The sequence below is a fragment of the Microcebus murinus genome, chromosome 3 (genome assembly GCF_040939455.1).
Source record: "Microcebus murinus isolate Inina chromosome 3, M.murinus_Inina_mat1.0, whole genome shotgun sequence".
NCBI lineage: Eukaryota > Metazoa > Chordata > Mammalia > Primates > Cheirogaleidae > Microcebus > Microcebus murinus.
The window spans coordinates 19008501-19026840 of record NC_134106.1 but is presented as its reverse complement, the minus strand read 5'-3'; the positions used below and the strand labels follow the sequence as shown (position 1 = coordinate 19026840).

Below are 18340 nucleotides of genomic sequence, written 5' to 3'. Positions count from 1 at the left end.
TTTTGAAATACAAATCTGATGGCAGGACTTCCCTTCTTAAAACCTTTCAATGGCATGGGGGAGTAGGGATGGGTATGTTCACACCTAATGGGTGCAGTGTGCACTATTGGGGGGATGGATATGCTTGAAGCTCTGACTCAGGTGGGGCAAAAGCAATATATGTAAACATTAGTACCTAAACATTTGTACCCCCAGAATATGCTGAAATTAAAAAAAAACAAAAACCTTTCAATGACTTCCCATTGTTCTTAGAATAAAGTACAAATCCTTTGGGGACTATTACTGGAGAGTTCATTGTACTGTTCTCTCTATTTGAGTGGGTTTTAAGAGTTTAAAAAAAAAAAAGATTAAGGCCAGGCAAGGTGGCTCCTGCCTGTAATCCTAGCACTCTCAGACGCCTAGGTGGGAGGATGGCTTGAGGTCAGGTGTTTGAGGTTGCTGTGAGCTAGGCTGATGACATCCATGGCACTCTAGCCGGGGCAACAGAGCAAGACTTGGTCTCAAAAAAAGAAAAAAGGATTAAAAAAGAAAAAGCTGATTCCAAATCCTTGACATTGCTTAAAAGACACCGCATTATCTCTCTGGCCCTAACCTACTTTACCACAGCTCCTTTTTGTTTTCCACACTCCAACTGCTGAAATGACCATCTTCCCTAGCCTCCGTGCAATCTATTGTCTTTGCCTGGGCCTTTCTCCTCTCCTTTGGGAGTCAACTTCACCTAATTCCTCCTTACCCATAATGTCTCAGAGCTCCAAGACTTCCTACAAAAACCTTACCTAATTTCCCTAGCTGGGATAAGTCCCCATGTTACATTCTCTCCCAAACACTGTACATTCTTTCTTCTAAGTGTCTGTCTTGGTTTACTGGCATTTATTTGTGTGATTATTTGTTTAATGTGTTTTGCCCAATCACACCATATAATCTAATTGTTACCATATCCTTAGCACGCAGGACATAGTAAGTACTAAAAAAGTTTGAATGATAAAATATTAAATAATTAAAGTGTATATTAAGTATGCAAATACCTAACAGCGCCCATCTGAGAATAAGTGCTCAATGAGTAGCAGCTCTGTTAAGACTGTACTGTATTCTATCTTGTATCATTAGTGGGTGCTTTACCACTCCACTCTTTCCTTCCTGCACACAATTCTTACTCATTTTTGGATTTCACCAGTGCCTATTATCAACATTAGTATTATATATAAAGATGCTCAATATTCATTGCATTTAACTGTCTTTTAAATAAATACGACTTTCAGAATATTTAGAGAAAACACATCATTAACTTTTAAAATTTTCCCCCTAAAACCAAACTACAGTCACATTTTATAGTACCACATCGTTCTTTTCTGCATTAACATCAACACAAATCGGCAGTTTTCTGTTTTATTTTTAATTACCTCAAATTACGTACAAAGCAACCAACGCTGGACACCACATTAACGTCCATCACTGCTGACAAGCAAACGGTTTTATTACTGGGAGTGAAAAGAAAAAAGGACGCAAAAAAGAAAGGAAATATGAAAACAGCGAACATTAGACCTTCAAAACATCAAAGGATGTTGTGAGACACTGAAGAACTCAACTTCGAAATGTCCACCTAAAACAGACACACTTTGTGTTTCTAGATAGTGCGTTTGCAGCGTTCGTCCTTGGAAATGGAAACATTTTGGTAGCAGGTAGGTGCAAGTTTCCGAACGCCCGAGAGGATCACCAAACGACGTGCTTTCACTGAGTACTCGAGTAAAGCTGCGAGCCGAGTCAGGAGCCAAGACCTGCGGCTCACCTAGGCTGGCCAGGAGCCCCGCCGCCAGCGCCCTTTCCCGGGTCGCAGACGCACGGTCCGAAACCCTCCGGATCCGGGATTCACCGGACACAGACGGGCCGTGACAGCTCGGCCCGAGACAACGAGCCCTCGGCCCCGCCGGGGAAGCGCCGGCCCAAGCCCGGCGGCGAGCGGACGCCCAGTCCCTCAGCCGGGCGAACGCGGCGCGGCCGCAGGAAACTCACCTCCGGGCGCGGCCTCGCGGCCTCGCGGCTTCGGCCTCACTTCGCTCAGGGACCGCGGGCACAGCCGCAGCCGCTTGGCTAGAGCCCCTCAGACTCCAAGCGCCGCCACCCCTAGAGCCGTCTAGGCTCCGCAGCCGCGCCGCTGGTACCCAGCCCGCCTTGTTCGGTCTCCGCTGGGCGCCGGCGTCGGGCGCCCAGCGCGCCGAGGCCGGCTCCGCGCAGACCTGGAGAGCGCGCGCGCCCGCGAGGGAGCGCGCAGAGGGGCGGGGCTTGCCGCCGCAGCTCCCTCAGACCCCGGCGTTACCCGAACTAATGGCGGCTTCCTACTCCCTAACGACCGCGCCGCAGCCTGTTGCCTCTCCACTGGGCGCGGAAAATGCCAGGAGCTAGATGTGGGCTCACCTGAAAACCAAGCGCTTCAGCCTCTGAGTAAATTTGTGGAGAGATTGTTCTGCGTTCTGACAATGTTGAACTTTACCTGAGCCCAGAGATCCTGGAAAGCCAGCGACGCTTCAAGACATTCCCCCACCCTTTTGTGTTCCTGAAAGGGCCTACTACCTGGAGTCACCCTTCCCCATAGGATTTAGACACGACATACGGATGCTCCCTTGTTTATAACAAGGTCAGACGCGAAACCCTCCAAATTCCAATTCGTTGCCACATGAATGATTAGCTGAAATGCTTGTACTCACTCACTGACTATTCTGGACGAAATACTGCCTGCGTTGATTTAACCAAACTTTAGCTAAGCATTTTTCCTCCAAACCTCTAAACTTTCATTTTGTTTTTTGAATACATTTCCACTGTGTTGCCCATCCCCTAACAGGACCCTCTCAGCCCTCCCACTCTCAGTAGCTGAGATTACATTGCCCCAGGCCCAGGCCTCTAAACTTTGACCCACACTCAGACTGAACCAGCAAACCACCCCTCCTTGCCACCACTCCCTGGAAAACAGGCCGACCTCTGTAATACATTCTTTGACACTCTGATTTCTGCCATCTCCACCTTTTTTCCTCTGCTTCCCCACACCCAGGTTTTTCTAGCTTTTATTCACTCCTCCCTATAAAAGAAAAGCCCTTTTCAGTCTGACTTAGGAGATAGTTGCAGATCTCATGGTCGGAGAGTTCTCCCTGTTGCCGTGGTCTCCCCTGCTCAACTGTCCATTGCAATAGTCTCTTTCTCTCTCCTTGGAATAATCTCTTCCACTAAAGTCTCCTTACTTAAATCCAAATTTGTTTTTTAATCTTATACTCCAGCATCCTCCCTGTTGCAATTGTCCTCCTCCCTTTATCACCTGTTGCAATAATCCTTTCAAATAAAGTCTTGATTTGCCTAAATTGAGATTTGTTTTTTACTTGACAGTTTTTAGTGCCTGCCAGGACTCAGTGTGAGTTTGGGCTTCACCTACAGACCCCTGCCATACCTACCAAGGAGAAAGCAACTTGTGAGTCTTTTGAAACTCGTCTCCTGTTCATTGATTCAGGGATGCCATGGTAAGTTCAACTCTCAAATCAGGGCTCCTGACATCTTGTCTGTTGAAGCATAGTAAAGAGTTACTTTTATTCCTTTGGGCAAGGAGACTTTTCTTTGACCCTTCAGTGAGAGCTCTTCTGGTTTTTTTGTCCTCCCACTATTTGATGAAGAGAGGATTCTTTCTCTTGTTGAAAATCAATTGACCATTGATGTATAGCTTTGTTTCTGTGCTCTCAATTCGATTCCATTGATTATTTGGCTATCATTAGGCCAGTACCATACTGTTTTGACTACTATAGCTTTGTAGTAGGTTTTGAAATTAGGAAGTGTGAGTCCTTCAACTTTGTTCCTCTTTTTCAAGATTGTTTAGGCTAGTCAGGGTCCCTTGCAATTCTGTATGAATTTTATGATCAGCTTTTTCATTTCTGTAAGAAAAAAAAGCCATTGGGCCAGGCAAAGTGACTGATACCTGTAGTCCCAGCTACTCCAGAGGATGAGGCCAGAGGATTGCTTGAGGCCAGGAGTTGGAGGCCGCTGTGAGCTGTGAGCTGTGAGCTGCTGCACTTGAGCCTGGGCTACAGAATGAGACCTCTCTCTCTAAAAAAAAAAAAAAGAAGAAGAAGAAGCAGCCACTGGGATTTCGATAGGGATTTATTGAATTGGTAGATCAATTTGAGGAATATTGACATCTTAACAAAATTGTCTTCCAATTCATAAACATCAATGTCTTTCCATTTAGAGTCACATGCTACATAAGGATATTTTGGTCAATGACTTACAGCATATATTAATTTTATACAATGATGGTCCCATAAAATTATAAAACCTTATTTTTACTGTACTTTTCTATGTTTAGATACACAAATAATTATTGTGTTACAATTGCCTATAATATTCAGTTATAGTAACATGCTGTCCTGGTTTGTAACCTGTATACCATATAGCCTAGGTATGCAGTAGGCTATACCAGTGGTCCCCAACATTTTTGGCACCAGGGATCGATTTCATAGAAGACAATTTTTCCATGGATGACAGGCAGGGGGGATGGTTTTGGGATCAGTCAAGCACTGAATTTCTTTAATTTCCTTTTTGGATTTTTTATTGCCAGTATTTAGAAATACCACTGATTTTTGTGTGTTGATCTTGTATCCAACAATTTTACTGAGTTCATTTATAAGTTCTAATCACTTATTATTATTATTTAATTCTTTTTCATTTTTTCTCTTTTTTTTGTCCTCATAACAAGTAGAAATACAGAGAGTTCTAATCACTTTTTAAATAGATTCTATAGGATTTTGTACACATGAGATCATGTCATCTGCTAATATAGTTTTAAATTCTTTCTGATTTGCATGCCTTTTATTTCTTTTTCTTGCGTACTTGCTTTACATAGACCTTCCAGCCAAAGGTGAATAGAAATGGTGAAAGTGGGCTTCCTTGTCTTGTTCCTAATTTTAGGGGAAAAGCTTTCAGTTTTTCACCATTGAGTATAATATTACTCGTGTGTTTTTCATAAATGCTCTTTATCATGTTGAGGAAACTCCCATCTATTCCTAGTTTGCTGAGTGTTTTATTTTATTTTAGTTTTTTATTTCAGCATATTATGGGAGTACAAATGTTAGGGTTACATACATTGCCTTTGCCCCACCCAAGTCAGAGCTTCAAGCACGTCCATCTCCCAGACGGTGCACACCACACCCATTAAGTGTGTTTATACCCATCCCTTCCTCCTCTCTCCCATCTGCCGACATCTGATGAATGTTATTACTATATGCACACTTAAGTGTTGATCTGTTAATACCAGTTTGATGGTGAGTACATGTAGTGCTTCTTTTTCCATTCTTGGGATATTTCACTTAGTAGAATGGGTTCCAGCTCTATCCAGGATAATACAAGAGGTACTATAGCACCATTGCTTGTTGAATGTTTTTTATCATGAAAGGGTGTTGGATTTTGTCAAATGCTTTTTTTGTTTCAATTGAGATGCTCATGTGATCTTTTCTCTTCATTCTATTAATGTGATGTATTGATTGATTATTCTGTAAAAATGCAAATACTATTTATTGGTTTCCTAGTGATCTTTTTTTTTGAGACAGAGTCTCGCTTTGTTGCCCAGGCTAGAGTGAGTGCCATGGCATCAGCCTAGCTCACAGCAACCTCAAACTCCTGGGCTCAAGCAATCCTTCTGCCTCAGCCTCCCAAGTAGCTGGGACTACAGGCATGTACCACCATGCCCGGCTAATTTTTTCTATATATTTTTATTTGGCCAATTAATTTCTTTCTATTTTTAGGAGAGACGGGGTCTCGCTCTTGGTCGGGCTGGTTTCGAACTCCTGACCTCCAGCAATCTGCCCGCCTTGGCCTCCCAGAGTGCTAGGATTACAGGCGTGACCTGGCCTGGTTTCCTAGTGATCTTTTAACTGAGGATCTGGGAAGGAGGCAGCAGTACATTTATATTAAACCTTCCATCTTAACCTGCCCAGCTATATTTGGAGAATGATCTATTTTAATACCTTCACTCTTGCTTAATGAGAAAAACAAATTGACATCTTGGATTTAGATCTAGGTATATTTATATAGTATAATATCTAACAGATAAAGCCAGTGGTTCCAATGCCATTTATTGAACAGTACATTTTTCTTACAGATTTGTAATGATACCTCATATATCAAATCCTCATCAATGCTGAGGTCTGTTTTCTGTGCCCTGTATTCTGTTCTGCTGATCTATTTGTTTATATAAAATTTTAAAAAATATTCATTTGTTCTTATTTATCTTTTTTATACACTTTAAAAAAAACATTTTAACCATTTTTAAGAGTGCAATTCAGTGGCATTAAGTACATTCACAATGTTGTATAGTTGGCAGGGTGTGGTGGCTCACACCTGTAATCCTAGCATTCTGAGAGGCCAAGAACGGAAGATCTTTTGAGCTCAGGAATTCAAGACAAGCCTGAGCAAGAGTGAGACCCCGTCTCTATTTAAAAAATAGAAATATTTCCTGCATTTGCAAGGATGAAAAAAAAAAAAAAAGAAATAAATTAGCTGGAAAACTAAATATATATATATATATATATATATATATATATATATATATATATATAAATTAGCTGGACATGGTGGCCATGCCTGTAGTCGCAGCTACTCAGGAGGCTGAAGCAGGAGGATTGCTGGAGCCCAGGAGTTTGAGGTTGCTATGAGCTAGGCTGATGCCATGGCATTCTAGCCCGGACAACAGAGTGAGACTCTGTCTCAAAAAAAAAAAAAAAGTTGCACAGCCATCAGCATTATCTATTTACAGAACTTTTATCATCCCAAACAGAAAGTCTGTACCTATTAAACAATAACTCCCCTGCCCTCCCTCCCTTCAGTCCCTGGCAACCTCTATTCTGCTTTTATTATGAATTTGCCTATTCTAGTAGCCTCAAATAATTGGAATCCTACAATATTTGTCCTTTTGTGTCTTGCTTATTTCACTCAGCATAATTGTTTTGAAGGTTCATCTATTTTGTATTAATAGTATGTATCAATTAGTATTTCATTTCTTAACTATGGTTGAATAATATTCCATTGTATGTGCATACTACATTTTGTTATTTATTTCTTGATGGCCATTTGAGTTGCTTCCACCTTCTGGTTATCATGAATATTGCTGCTATGAACATTGGTGTGCAAGTATTTGATTGAGTCCCTACTTTCAATTCTTTTGAGTATATACTTGGAAGTAGAATATGGTATTTCTACATTTAACTTTTTGAGGAATATCCAAACTGTTTTCCAAATGTCTGCACCTCTTTACCTTCCCACCAACAATGTAGCAGGGTTTCAATTTCTCCACATTCTCCCAACATTTGTTATTTTCTCTGTGCGTGTGTGCATGTTCGCATTTATACTAGCCATCCTAACTGGTATTATGTGGTATCTCATTGTGGTTTTGATTTGTATTCCCTAATGACTAGTGATGTTGAGCATCTTTACATATGTCTATTAACTATTTGTATATCTTCTTTGGAGAAATGTCTATTTAAGTTCTTTGTAAATTTTCAAATAGTTTTATTTTTTGTTCTTGAGTTATAGGAGTTTTGGAGTTTTTTGTATATATTACGGACATTAATCCTTTACCAGATATGTGATTTGCAAATCTTTTCTCTCATTCTGTAGATTGTCTTTTCACTCTGTTGATAGTATCCTTTGATACATAACAATTAAAAATTTAAACAAATGTTTTTAATTCAGAGATAGGGTCTCCCTCTGTCATCCATATTGGTCTCAGACTCCTGGCCTCAAGTGATCCTCCCATCTCAGCCTCCCAAACTGTTGGGATTATAGGCGTGAGCCACTGTGTCCAGTCAAAAGTTTTAAATTTCAATCCAATTTGTTTTGGCTATACTTTTGATGTCATATTCAAGAAACCATTGCCAAACCCAATGTCATGAAGAACTCCCCCTGTGTTTTCTTTTTTTGAGACAGAGTCTCACTTTGTTGCCCAGGCTAGAGTGAGTGCCGCGGCATCTGCCTAGTTCACAGCAACCTCAAACTCCTGGGCTCAAGCGATCCTTCTGCCTCAGCCTCCCGAGTGGCTGGGACTACAGGCAAGTGCCACCATGCCTGGCTAATTTTTTCTCTATATATATTAGTTGGCCAATTAATTTCTTTCTATTTTTAGTAGAGATGGGGTCTTGCTCTTGCCCAGGCTGGTTTCAAACTCCTGACCTTGAGTGATCCACTGGCCTCTGCATCCCAGAGTGCTAGGCATGAGCCACCTCGCCCGGCCCTCCCCCTGTGTTTTCTTCTAAGCATTTTATAGTCTTTGCTCTGACATTTAGGTATTTGATCCATTTTGATTTGTTTTTGTATATAGTGTAAGATAAGGGTCCAACTTTATCCTTTTGCATATGAGTTTCCAGTTTTCCCAGCACCATTTGCTAAAGAGACTGTCCTTTCCCCAATAAATGGTATTGGGATAAATCCCACTTGGTCATGATATATAATCCTTTCATTATGCTGGTGGATTTAGTTTGTTAGTATGTTGTTGAGGATTTTTGCATTTATATTCACAAGGGACATTGTCCTATAGTTTTCTTGGGATGTTTTTGGTTGGCTTTGGGATCAAGGTAATGTTAGCCTTATAGAATGAGTTAGAAAATGTTTCTCCCTCTTCTACTTTTCAGAAGATTTTAAGAATTGGTGTTAATTCTTCTTTAAATGAATCAGTAAAGTCATCTGGTCTGGGGCTTTTCTTTGTTGGAGGGGTTTGAATATTGATTGTATCTCTTGTTATAGATCTGTTCAGAATTTTTGTTATTTCTTTCTTTTTCCCCAAAATATTAAGGGGATGCTTTTCTATTCTCTATTTTATTTTCACTCTCATCTTTATTTCCTTCCTTCTGCTAGCTTTGTGTTTAAGTTTGCCCTTTTTCTAATTCCTTTCTCTGTTGGTTTTTCAGTTACAAGTCTAAAGACTCAAACAGGATTTTAAATTTCTTAAGGGTGTAGACTGAATTATATATTTATTAGATATTTTCCAGAGTTCTTTACAAAGTAGCTATTGCACAAGTACACAATAGGGGTCAAACTCTCAGGCAATCTCCCTCCCTCAGCCACCTGAGTAGCTGGGACTACAGGCACTCACGGCCATGTCGGCTAATTTTTTCTATTTTTAGTTGTTTGGCTAATTTCTTTCTGTTTATAGTAGAGACGGGGTCTCACTCTTGCTTATGCTGGTCTCAAACTCCTGAGCTCAAGCAATCCTCCTGCCTCGGCCTCCCGGAGTGCTAGGATTACAAGCGTGAGCCACCATGCCTGGCCAAGATTCAGTTTCTTTTTTTTTTGAGACAAGAGTCTCACTTTGTTGCCCTGGCTAGAGTGCCCTGGCGTCAGCCTAGTTCACAGCAACCTCTAACTCCTGGGCTTAAGCAATCCTTCTGCCTCAGCCTCCTGAGTAGCTGGGACTACAGGCACGTGCCACCATGCCCGGCTAATGTTTTCTATTTTTGTAGAGACAGGGTCTCACTCTTTCTCAGGATGGTCTAGAATTCCTGAGCTCAAACATCCGCCTGCCTCAGCCTCCCAGAGTGCTCGGATTACAGGCGTAAACCACCACGCTTGGCTAAAATTTAGTTTCTTAATCTCTACAAAATGTCTGTTGGGATTTTGGCTGGGATTGGCCTGAATCTACTGGTCAATTTCAGAATACTTTTCATCTAATAGTATTAAGTTATCTGGTCATCTCTCTGCTTATTTAGGTGTTCCTTCTTTTTTCTCGGCAATATATTTTTTTAATTTCTTAAATCATTTTCTTAATCTATTTTTTTTTTTTTTGAGACACAGCCTCACTTTGTTGCCCAGGCTAGAGTGAGTGCCGCGGCATCTGCCTAGTTCACAGCAACCTCAAACTCCAGGGCTCAAGCCATCCTGCTGTCTCAGCCTCTCAAGTAGCTGGGACTACAGGCATGTGCCACCATGCCTGGCTAATTTTTTCTATGTATATTGAGGACTGAACTCTGATTTTTTTCTTTTGCTAAAAACTCCTTCCTAAGGAGGCCAGCTGGGTCAGGCTGACAAAAGGTAAATTCCCACTAAGCGGCTTTTGTTAACCAAATGAAGCAGTGGCTTACTTCCCGACCTGATTCTGGTATGGCATTAACATCGCCTAAAAGATAAGAAGCCCCAGTCTTAATTCAAGCATCCTAGCAGATGCCTATCATAAATTTAAAATGTCTTAACTCAAGCATCCTAGCAGATGCCTATTCTTAAATTTAAAGCATCTTAAAACATCCTAGCAGGCGCCTATTGTAAATTTAAAATGTCCTCCTGTCTGGACTTCCCAGAGCCCACAACCTTATCTTAAAATAAGCATGTCCTTTCTGGTCTTCTGGATAAAGTCTAACTCTCTCAGCCAATAACCTGTAAGCCCCCTCTTCGAGATGTCTCACCTTTTTGGGCCAAACCAATGTATGCCTCTCATGTACTGAGTTGTGACTTTGCCTGTAACCCTTGTCTCTCTGAAAATGTATAAAACTGAACTGTAACTCAGCCACAGTGAGCCCATTTGCTCAAGGCTTCTTGAGAGTGGCTCTGGGTCATGGTCCTCAAATTTGGCTCAGAATAAACTTCTTTCAAATATTTCAGGGCTTGGATTTTTTCCATCCACAATATTAGTTGGCCAATTAATTTCTATTTATAGTAGAGATGGGGTCTCGTTCTTGCTCAGGCTGGTTTTGAACTCCTGACCTCAAGCAATCCACCCACCTTGGCCTCCCAGAGTGCTAGTATTACAGGCGTGAGCCACTGCGCCGGACCTTAATCTATTTTTTAAAAATAAAAATCTTAACTTTCTCTTGTTTTGCTTTTTCCTCTTAGAAGAGCATCTCGGCAATATTTTTTTTTTATCAGTGTATAGGTTTTCCATATATTTCATTAAATTTATCACTGTGGATTTCAATCAATGTCCTCTTGTTTGTTGCTATTATATAGAAATAAATTGGTTCTAGTTTTGTCCCCCCTTAGAGTTAAGATTTTCTCTAAGACTATCATGTTGTTTGCTAATAAAGACAGTTCCTTCTTCTCCAAACTATAACTTTTAGTTATTTTTCCTTCCTATTTATTTTCCTATACTACCTAGGAGTTCAGAATAATGTTGAATAGAAATGATTAGAGCAGACATCCTTGCCTTGTTCCTGAAATTAGGGGGAAAGAATTTGGCTTTCATCATTTATTATGATGTTAGCTATAGGCGTTTTTTGTTTTTTTTGTTTTTTTTGAGACAGAGTCTCGCTTTCTTGCCTAGGCTAGAGTGAGTGCCGTGGCGTCAGCCTAGCTCACAGCAACCTCAAACTCCTGGGCTCAAGCGATCCTCCTGCCTCAGCCTCCCAGGTAGCTGGGACTACAGGCATGAGCCACCATGCCCGGCTAATTTTTTTATATATATATATTAGTTGGCCAATTAATTTCTTTCTATTTTTATAGTAGAGACGGGGTCTCGCTCAGGCTGGTTTTGAACTCCTGACCTTGAGCAATCCGCCCGCCTCGGCCTCCCAGAGTGCTAGGATTACAGGCGTGAGCCACCGCGCCCGGCCTATAGGCGTTTTCTTAGGTGCTCTTTATAAGTTACCTTCTAGTCCTACTTTATGGAGATTTTAAAAATCATAAATGCTGAATTTGTCAAATGCTTTTTCTGAATCTACTGAGATGGCTTTTCTCCTTTATTATGTTTTTCTTTTTCCTTTTCTTTGAGACAGAGTCTCACTCTGTTGCCCAGGCTAGCGTCCCAGGGCGTCAGCCTAGCTTACAGCAACCTCAAACTCCTGGGCTCAAGCAATCCTTTTACCTTCAGCCTCCCGAGTAGCTGGGACTATAGGCATGCGCCACCATGCCCGCCTAATTTTTTTCTCTATTTTTAGTTGGGCAGTTAATTTTTTCTATTTTTTAGTAGAGATGGGGGTCTCGCTCTTGCTCAGGCTGGTTTCAAACTCCTGACCTTGAGTGATCTGCCTCTTTCTTTCTTATCACCTTGCAATTGCAGCTTACTGGTTTCTTGCCTATGTTTTTCATTGCCTCCCAGGCTGTGAGCTCTTTGAGGGCCAGAACTATCTTTTTTTTTTAAACATCTATCTATTCCCTGGGCTGGCAGAGTGCCTAACACCAGTTGGACTTAGGTAAACATTTATTGATAGTAAATGGTATGGGATACGGTAACCCAATTGGTAACCTGGCCTTCACAATTTAGGACTACAGAAACAAACGAGGAAGGCACGCACAAATCCTTTATATGCTAATTTGCATACCACACACCTTCCCTGGACACTTCATAGACTATTTAACATTAGCCTCTTTCTGCAGGAAATGAAAGTGGTTATTCCGTTCAATGATGTCATAGCTAAGTGACCCAGGAAAATCCAGGTCTTGTTCCTTGATGAGGTATCCACACCCATTACGAAGCAGCAGTAAGTGGTGAATGTCAAGGGTTGGGTGTGGTATGCAAATTAGTGTAAGAAGGATTTGTTTCCTTCTCTGGAACCCATAATGCTTCTGAAATAGAGAAACTGTTCTTATTACCAGCGTTATAGGAAGTTTTCTTGAATGATGAGTTTGGATGGTTAGAATACTCTAATTTTGATGCCAGTTGATTTTTATAGGGCTTGTCTAGAGTTTTCAATATTTCTTAGTTTAATAAACAGGGAGAACTTCTGCCCAATAAATAGGCTATCTTTAATGTACGGTGAATTTTTAAAAAGAACATAATTTTTGCTTAACAGCGGAGCCTTTCATATATTGTGTAGCTTAATTTTTTTCTTTTGGAGTTAAATTACAAATTTTAAATCTTGGAGTTCAGCGTTTTGCATTCTTAATTTTTCCGCGGGGGTGGTGGTGGTGGTGGGTGGGGCTGAAGGGGAAGGGACCGTGATAAACTAGACTCTGAAGGAATTCATTGTGACTCCGCCTTACATCTGGCTAAAGCCATAGGAAACGACCCTGGCTCGCTTTGTTTAAAGACGTAGGGTTCTAGCTGGCTTTTTCTTTTTTTCTTAAGCTTACTGTGTTCCAGACACTGCACAGATCTATTTTATCACACTTGTCATTCTCCTTTTTACAGCTATGCAAAGTGCGACTCAACTTCAGTGCCTCGCCTTGGGTATTCGACTCAGCTCACCGCGCCCTCAACAGCCTTCCCAGTCCCCGCCGCGCCTTTGCCGGCGGGCTCGCTACTTCCAGGCCAACTGGGGTGATGCTGGGGGTGTCTGCGGTATTCCAGCCCGGCTGGGAGTCAGGGCCCCAGAACCAAGTCCCACGCCCGAACTCGTCCAGTTCCGGGTCTGGTTTTTCCCATCTCTCCAGCCTAACCGGTTGGGCAACCGAGAAACCATAGAGCTGACACAGCCCAGAGCGTCACTCCCCTGGCCGCCAAGCGCTGACGCCGCGCCCGGGGCGGGGCCACTGGAGGCCGTGGGGGAGGAGGGAGAAGCCGGGAAGGGGAGGGCTTGTCGGCCCTGCAGCGCCCCGCCGCGGCCGCGGCTGGAAGCGGTCTCGTCGGCCCTGCGGCGCTGGAACCCTGACGCACGGAGCGAGAGCGAGAACGAGAGAGAAAGGGGTAGAAATGGCGGCTCCGCTCGGCTCCCGCTGAGGAGGGCGAAGCCGGCGGAGGGTCTGTGCTGTCAGCTTGCAGTATTGCTCCCGCCTCTCGCTGCCTGCCTTCTCGCGCCGACTTCCCTTCCTCTGCCCTGCTCTCCGCTGTCCCTGTCTGCGCTCCGCGGAGTCTGAGCCGGCTCGTCTCTCTCCGCCGGGCTCGGCTCCCCTGGCCCTGACTGCCCGGCCGGCGGGCCGGCCTTACTCGGCTCTCCCGGGAGCGGCGGGCGCGGCGTGGCCCCCGTCCTCCTGGCTGGACCATGGTGAACACCCGGAAGAGCTCTCTGCGCCTTCTCGGGTCCAAGTCTCCTGGGCCCGGGCCTGGGCCTGGGGCCGGAGCTGAGCCTGGGGCGACTGGAGGCAGCAGCCATTTCATCTCCTCTCGGACCCGCTCCTCCAAGACCCGCGCTGCCAGCTGCCCCGCCGCCAAGGCCGGGGGAAGCGGTGGCACCGGCGTCGCTCTGGATGAGGCCCGGGTAAGAGCGCGGCGGCCCGAGTCCAGAGGCTTGGAAGTGCCGGCCCGGCCGCTGGGGCTTTGTCTGGCCGGGTTGAGGGCAGGAAGCCTCTAGTGGAGACCGCTTGGGCGGCTGGAGACAGGGTCTGCGGGTGCGGTGGAGGGTGGCACTCCGTTGAAGGGCTTCCATTCTAACCCTTTTGCTTTTCTGGCCTGGCTCTTTTGTGTAAATAACAGCACTTGAGTCCAGAGGAGAGGAATTTGGGGTCCCTTTCGGGGGCATTCGAACGATCTGCTTTCCGTGTCCTTGTCCTGTTTCAGAGGGGAATTCTAGGGGAAGCAAGAGCTAGGGTCCCAGGGTGGAAGGGTTGGAGAAGTGAAAGTTTTCGGAGGTGTCAAACCCTTCTTGAAAGTGTGTCAGTTCCTGCCGCTGTCTAACTCTGGCTTACTCTCAGTTTGGGGGTGGTTCAAGTTCGTGAGGAAGTGAACAGAGAGCTCCAGTTGGCAGTCAGGCAGGGATGCTGCAAAAAGTTTGTAGCTGCTCTGACACCAACTTTAAAAACAAAATCAACGCTATCGCCTCTCTAGGCAGAAGAGATCAAACATAATGTTGTAGCTGAAGAACCGGCCAGCCCGCTAACCAAGGTTCTAGCAAGGTCCAGAGCTTACAGGTCACAAAAGGAACATGTTCAAAGAAACAAGTTGAATGTTTTGGATAGTTGACACTTACGTCTCAAAATTGTGTGGTTTCTTGGATGATTCCGTTTTTGTTATGGTAATATCACAGAAGACGAATTAACACTGTTGGTGTCATACAATTGTAAATGTGACATTTGAAGAAGCCGGTGATTAGTTTTTTTACAAAAGTGGTTGAAAGATCTTGAAATTCTATTTTCTACTTGGTAAAACTAAGCTAGCGCAGGTATTTATGGCTTTAAAGGAATTGACACATTTGTGCTATTATGAGATTGCTTGTGAATGCAGAGAAGAGTGTTTGCTTCTGTCTAGAAAGAGGTTAACTTGCTAAGTAACTTGGCTAAAAAATGCTGTTCATTTAAAATGCTCCTTTAAATTTACACCGTTTTGTTTTTATGGGAGAGAAAGCAGTATTTTAAGTTCTATAGGGGTCTACAAGATTGCGGTTTGTGTGTGCTTTCTCTGTGTTTCGTACTGTTTTGACACAAATCAAAATGGATCTAGGCAAATACAACAGAAAAACTTTATTACGCTGAAATATATGTATTATGTCTTTGAAAATTTTTTGTCTTTTATATGCTAAAAATCTGGAGGTTGTGTTCAGAACTGTCCTATTTAATAGACTATTTGGGGGGCTTACAGACCTCTAAATCTGAAAGTTGAGCCAAACTATTTGGTATAAGTATTCTGAAGTCTAGGCCTTTTGTACAAACTATTCCAAGCATGTACAAGCTTCTTGACTTACTGATGCTATCATATATTTTAGAATAAAAGCAAATTTAAGAAAAAGATCTGTCCTCTACACTTAAGGACAAATAAAATATTTAGAGTGTAAGCATTTAATTGTGTCATGCTATGAATGCCTACTCTATTAGAGCAGTGTCTAACTCATCTGAAGCAATTAGCTCATGTATCAATGATCAGTTTATGGTCCCATTTTTGAATTCATGGCTAGCACACTGTCCTTACCCCCAGAGGAATAAGGTGAGGTAATTTGTCAAGCAGCTGTTATGGAGATGTTGAAAGGCAAGGAATCAATAAGCTAATGCAGAAATGAACATTTAGTAGCTTTTAAATTGCTAGAAGAATAAAAGATACTAGAGCTCTTTCTAGAAGGATACTAATGAAACTTTGTTTTAAGGACCCTTAAATGTTTTAAAGACAATAAATAACAGGCTACTGATGACTTACTTTGAAATGTTTTTCAGTTTTAAAAAGATTTATGGTTTTAGTAACTGATAGTTATCTGATTGCTTTTCCTGATAGATTTTAGAGACATCTTATATAGTGATTAGACCTTTAGAAGATGTTATAATTCTGAATTTACTAAGTTTATGGATTATATATTTATGAAGCAGGTTGTATATTTCTTTGCTGTATATTTCTGAAGTGGATTGATTTGAGTCTGGTTAACTCTTCCTCTCCAGTTGGTTTTATAGAAACTTAGCACTCCTGTTTCATCCTTTCTGTTGTACTTAAAGGCATGGTCTTTGTCTGTGGGGTCTGTAATAGACATTTGTTAGTGTCTGTAAAGTCTTATTTGATGGAAAATGGGGTTACCCATATTGTTGCTTTAGAATACTCTTATTTTTGTGGGAAGAAGTGTATTTATCTTCGTAAGATAGGTAATTGAAGAGTTTCCCCTTTTTCTGTTTTTGTGCTATGTTCTTCACTTAACTATGCTTGATGCTGATTTTTCCCTCTTTCCTCTATGTTTTTAGATTATTTCATTCATTGTGTTTAGAGAGATTTCATTTGCTTTAGAAAGTCAGAGCACCAAAGAGCTTTTCCTATGGTTTGCCTTTTTGACAAGAGGTGTATCTGTAGAATAGGGGAATAAGTATAGGATACGTTCTGTGGGCTACTGGAATGATTTTTTTTTCCAGTGTTAAGGCTTATATCTTTATTTTAGTTAGTTAGTTTTTTTTTTTTTTGAGACAGAGTCTCACTTTGTTGCCACGCTAGAGTGAGTGCCGTGGCATCAGCGTAGCTCACAGCAACCTCAAACTCCTGGGCTCAAGTGATCCTCCTGCCTCAGCCTCCCAAGTAGCTGGGACTAAAGGCATGCACCACCATGCCCGGCTAATTTTTTCTATGTATAGTAGTTGGCCAATTAATTTCTTTATATTTATAGTAGAGACGGGGTCTTGCTCTTGCTCAGGCTGGTTTCGAACTCCTGACCTCGAGCAATCCGCCCGCCTGGGCCTCCCAGAGTGCTAGGATTACAGGCGTGAGCCACCACACCCGGCCAGTTTGTTTATTTTTGAGACAGAGTCTCACTCTGTTGCCTGGGCTAGAGTGCTGTGGCGTCAGCCTAGCTCACAGCAACCTCAAACTCCTGGGCTCAAGCAATCTTTCTTCCTCAGCCTCCTGAGTAGCTGAGACAACAGGCATGTGCCATCATGCCTGGCTAATTTTTTCTATATATTTTTAGTTTGCCAATTAATTTGTTTTTATTTTTAGTAGAGATGGGTCTTGCTGTTGCTCAGGTTGGTCTCGAACTCCTGAGCTCAAGCTATCCTCCCGCCTTGGCCTCCCAGAGTGCTAGGATTACAGGCGTGAGCCACCGTGCCTGGCCGGATTATACAGTATTTATCTTTCTGTGACTGGCTTATTTCACCCAGCATAATGTCCTTCAGATCTACCCATGTTATCACAAATGGCAGGATTTCCTGCTTTTTTAAGGCTGAATAATATTCCGCTGCACATACACACATGTAAAAATATATTCACCTATCAGACATTTAGATTGTCTCCATATCTTGGCTATTATGAACAGTGCTACAGTGAACATAGGAGTGCAGAAGTCTCCTTGAAATTCTGTTTTCAATTTGTTTGGGTAAATACCAAGAAGCAGGATTGCTGGATCATATGCCAGTTCTATTTTTAATTTTTTTGAGGAACCTTCATACGATTTTCCATAGTGATTGTACCATTTTACTTTTCCACTGACATGTACCAGGGTTCCCTTTTCTCCACATCCCCCCAGCATTTATTGTCTTTTGTCTTGGTAAGAGCCATCCTGACATGTGTGAGGTGATAGCTCCTTATGGTTTTGATTTGCATTCCCCTGATTAGTCATGTTGAGCGCCTTTTCATATCCCTGTTGATCATTTATATTTCTCCTTTGGAGAAATGTCTATTCAGGACTCATTGCCTATTTTTTAATTTTGATTTTATTTTTTTGCTATGGAGTTACCTTATATATTTTGGAATTTAACTTATATATTTTGGAGTATTTTATATATTTGGGAATTTAACTCATTATTAGATATATGATTTGCAAGTATTTTCTCCCAGTCCGTAGTTTGCCTTTGTGTCCACACATTTATTTTTTTTTTTTGAGATGGGGCCTTGCTCTGTCACCCAGGCTGGAGTACAATGGCACCATCATATCTCACTGCAACCTTGAACTCTGTGGTTCAACGATCCTTCTGCCTCACCCTCCCCAGTAGCTGGGACTCCAGGCATGCCACCACACCCAGCTAATGTGCCCATACTTATTAAATGTCAAGTTGACTTTTAGTGCTATGTAGTTAGGGATCATTACTCCTGTATATGGTGGCTTTTTTTTTTAAGCAT

The 18340-nt window shown here is 42.4% G+C and overlaps 2 protein-coding genes across 7 annotated transcripts in view; one reads left to right on the top strand and one right to left on the bottom strand.

Annotated features, from left to right (window-relative positions):
- UBXN2A (UBX domain protein 2A) overlaps positions 1 to 2148 on the bottom strand; it is a 50983-nt gene extending 48835 nt beyond the window's left edge. For 3 of the 4 annotated variants that reach the window (XM_012788080.3, XM_012788081.3, XM_076000582.1), the window contains exon 1: positions 2011 to 2148. The gene's annotated coding sequence lies outside the window, so the exon portion shown is untranslated. The remainder of the gene's footprint in view (positions 1 to 2010) is intronic. The other variant, XM_076000581.1, reaches the window with a different exon arrangement.
- A 159-nt stretch (positions 2149 to 2307) lies between these two features.
- Positions 2308 to 18340, top strand: part of ATAD2B (ATPase family AAA domain containing 2B) — a 152552-nt gene continuing 136519 nt past the window's right edge. For 2 of the 3 annotated variants that reach the window (XM_076000579.1, XM_076000578.1), the window contains exon 1: positions 13486 to 14084. In XM_076000579.1, coding sequence (XP_075856694.1) covers positions 13869 to 14084 — 216 coding nt within the window. In that variant the 5' untranslated portion in view covers positions 13486 to 13868. Of the gene's footprint in view, positions 2633 to 3372; positions 3504 to 13485; positions 14085 to 18340 lie in introns of those variants that run through there. The other variant, XM_076000580.1, reaches the window with a different exon arrangement.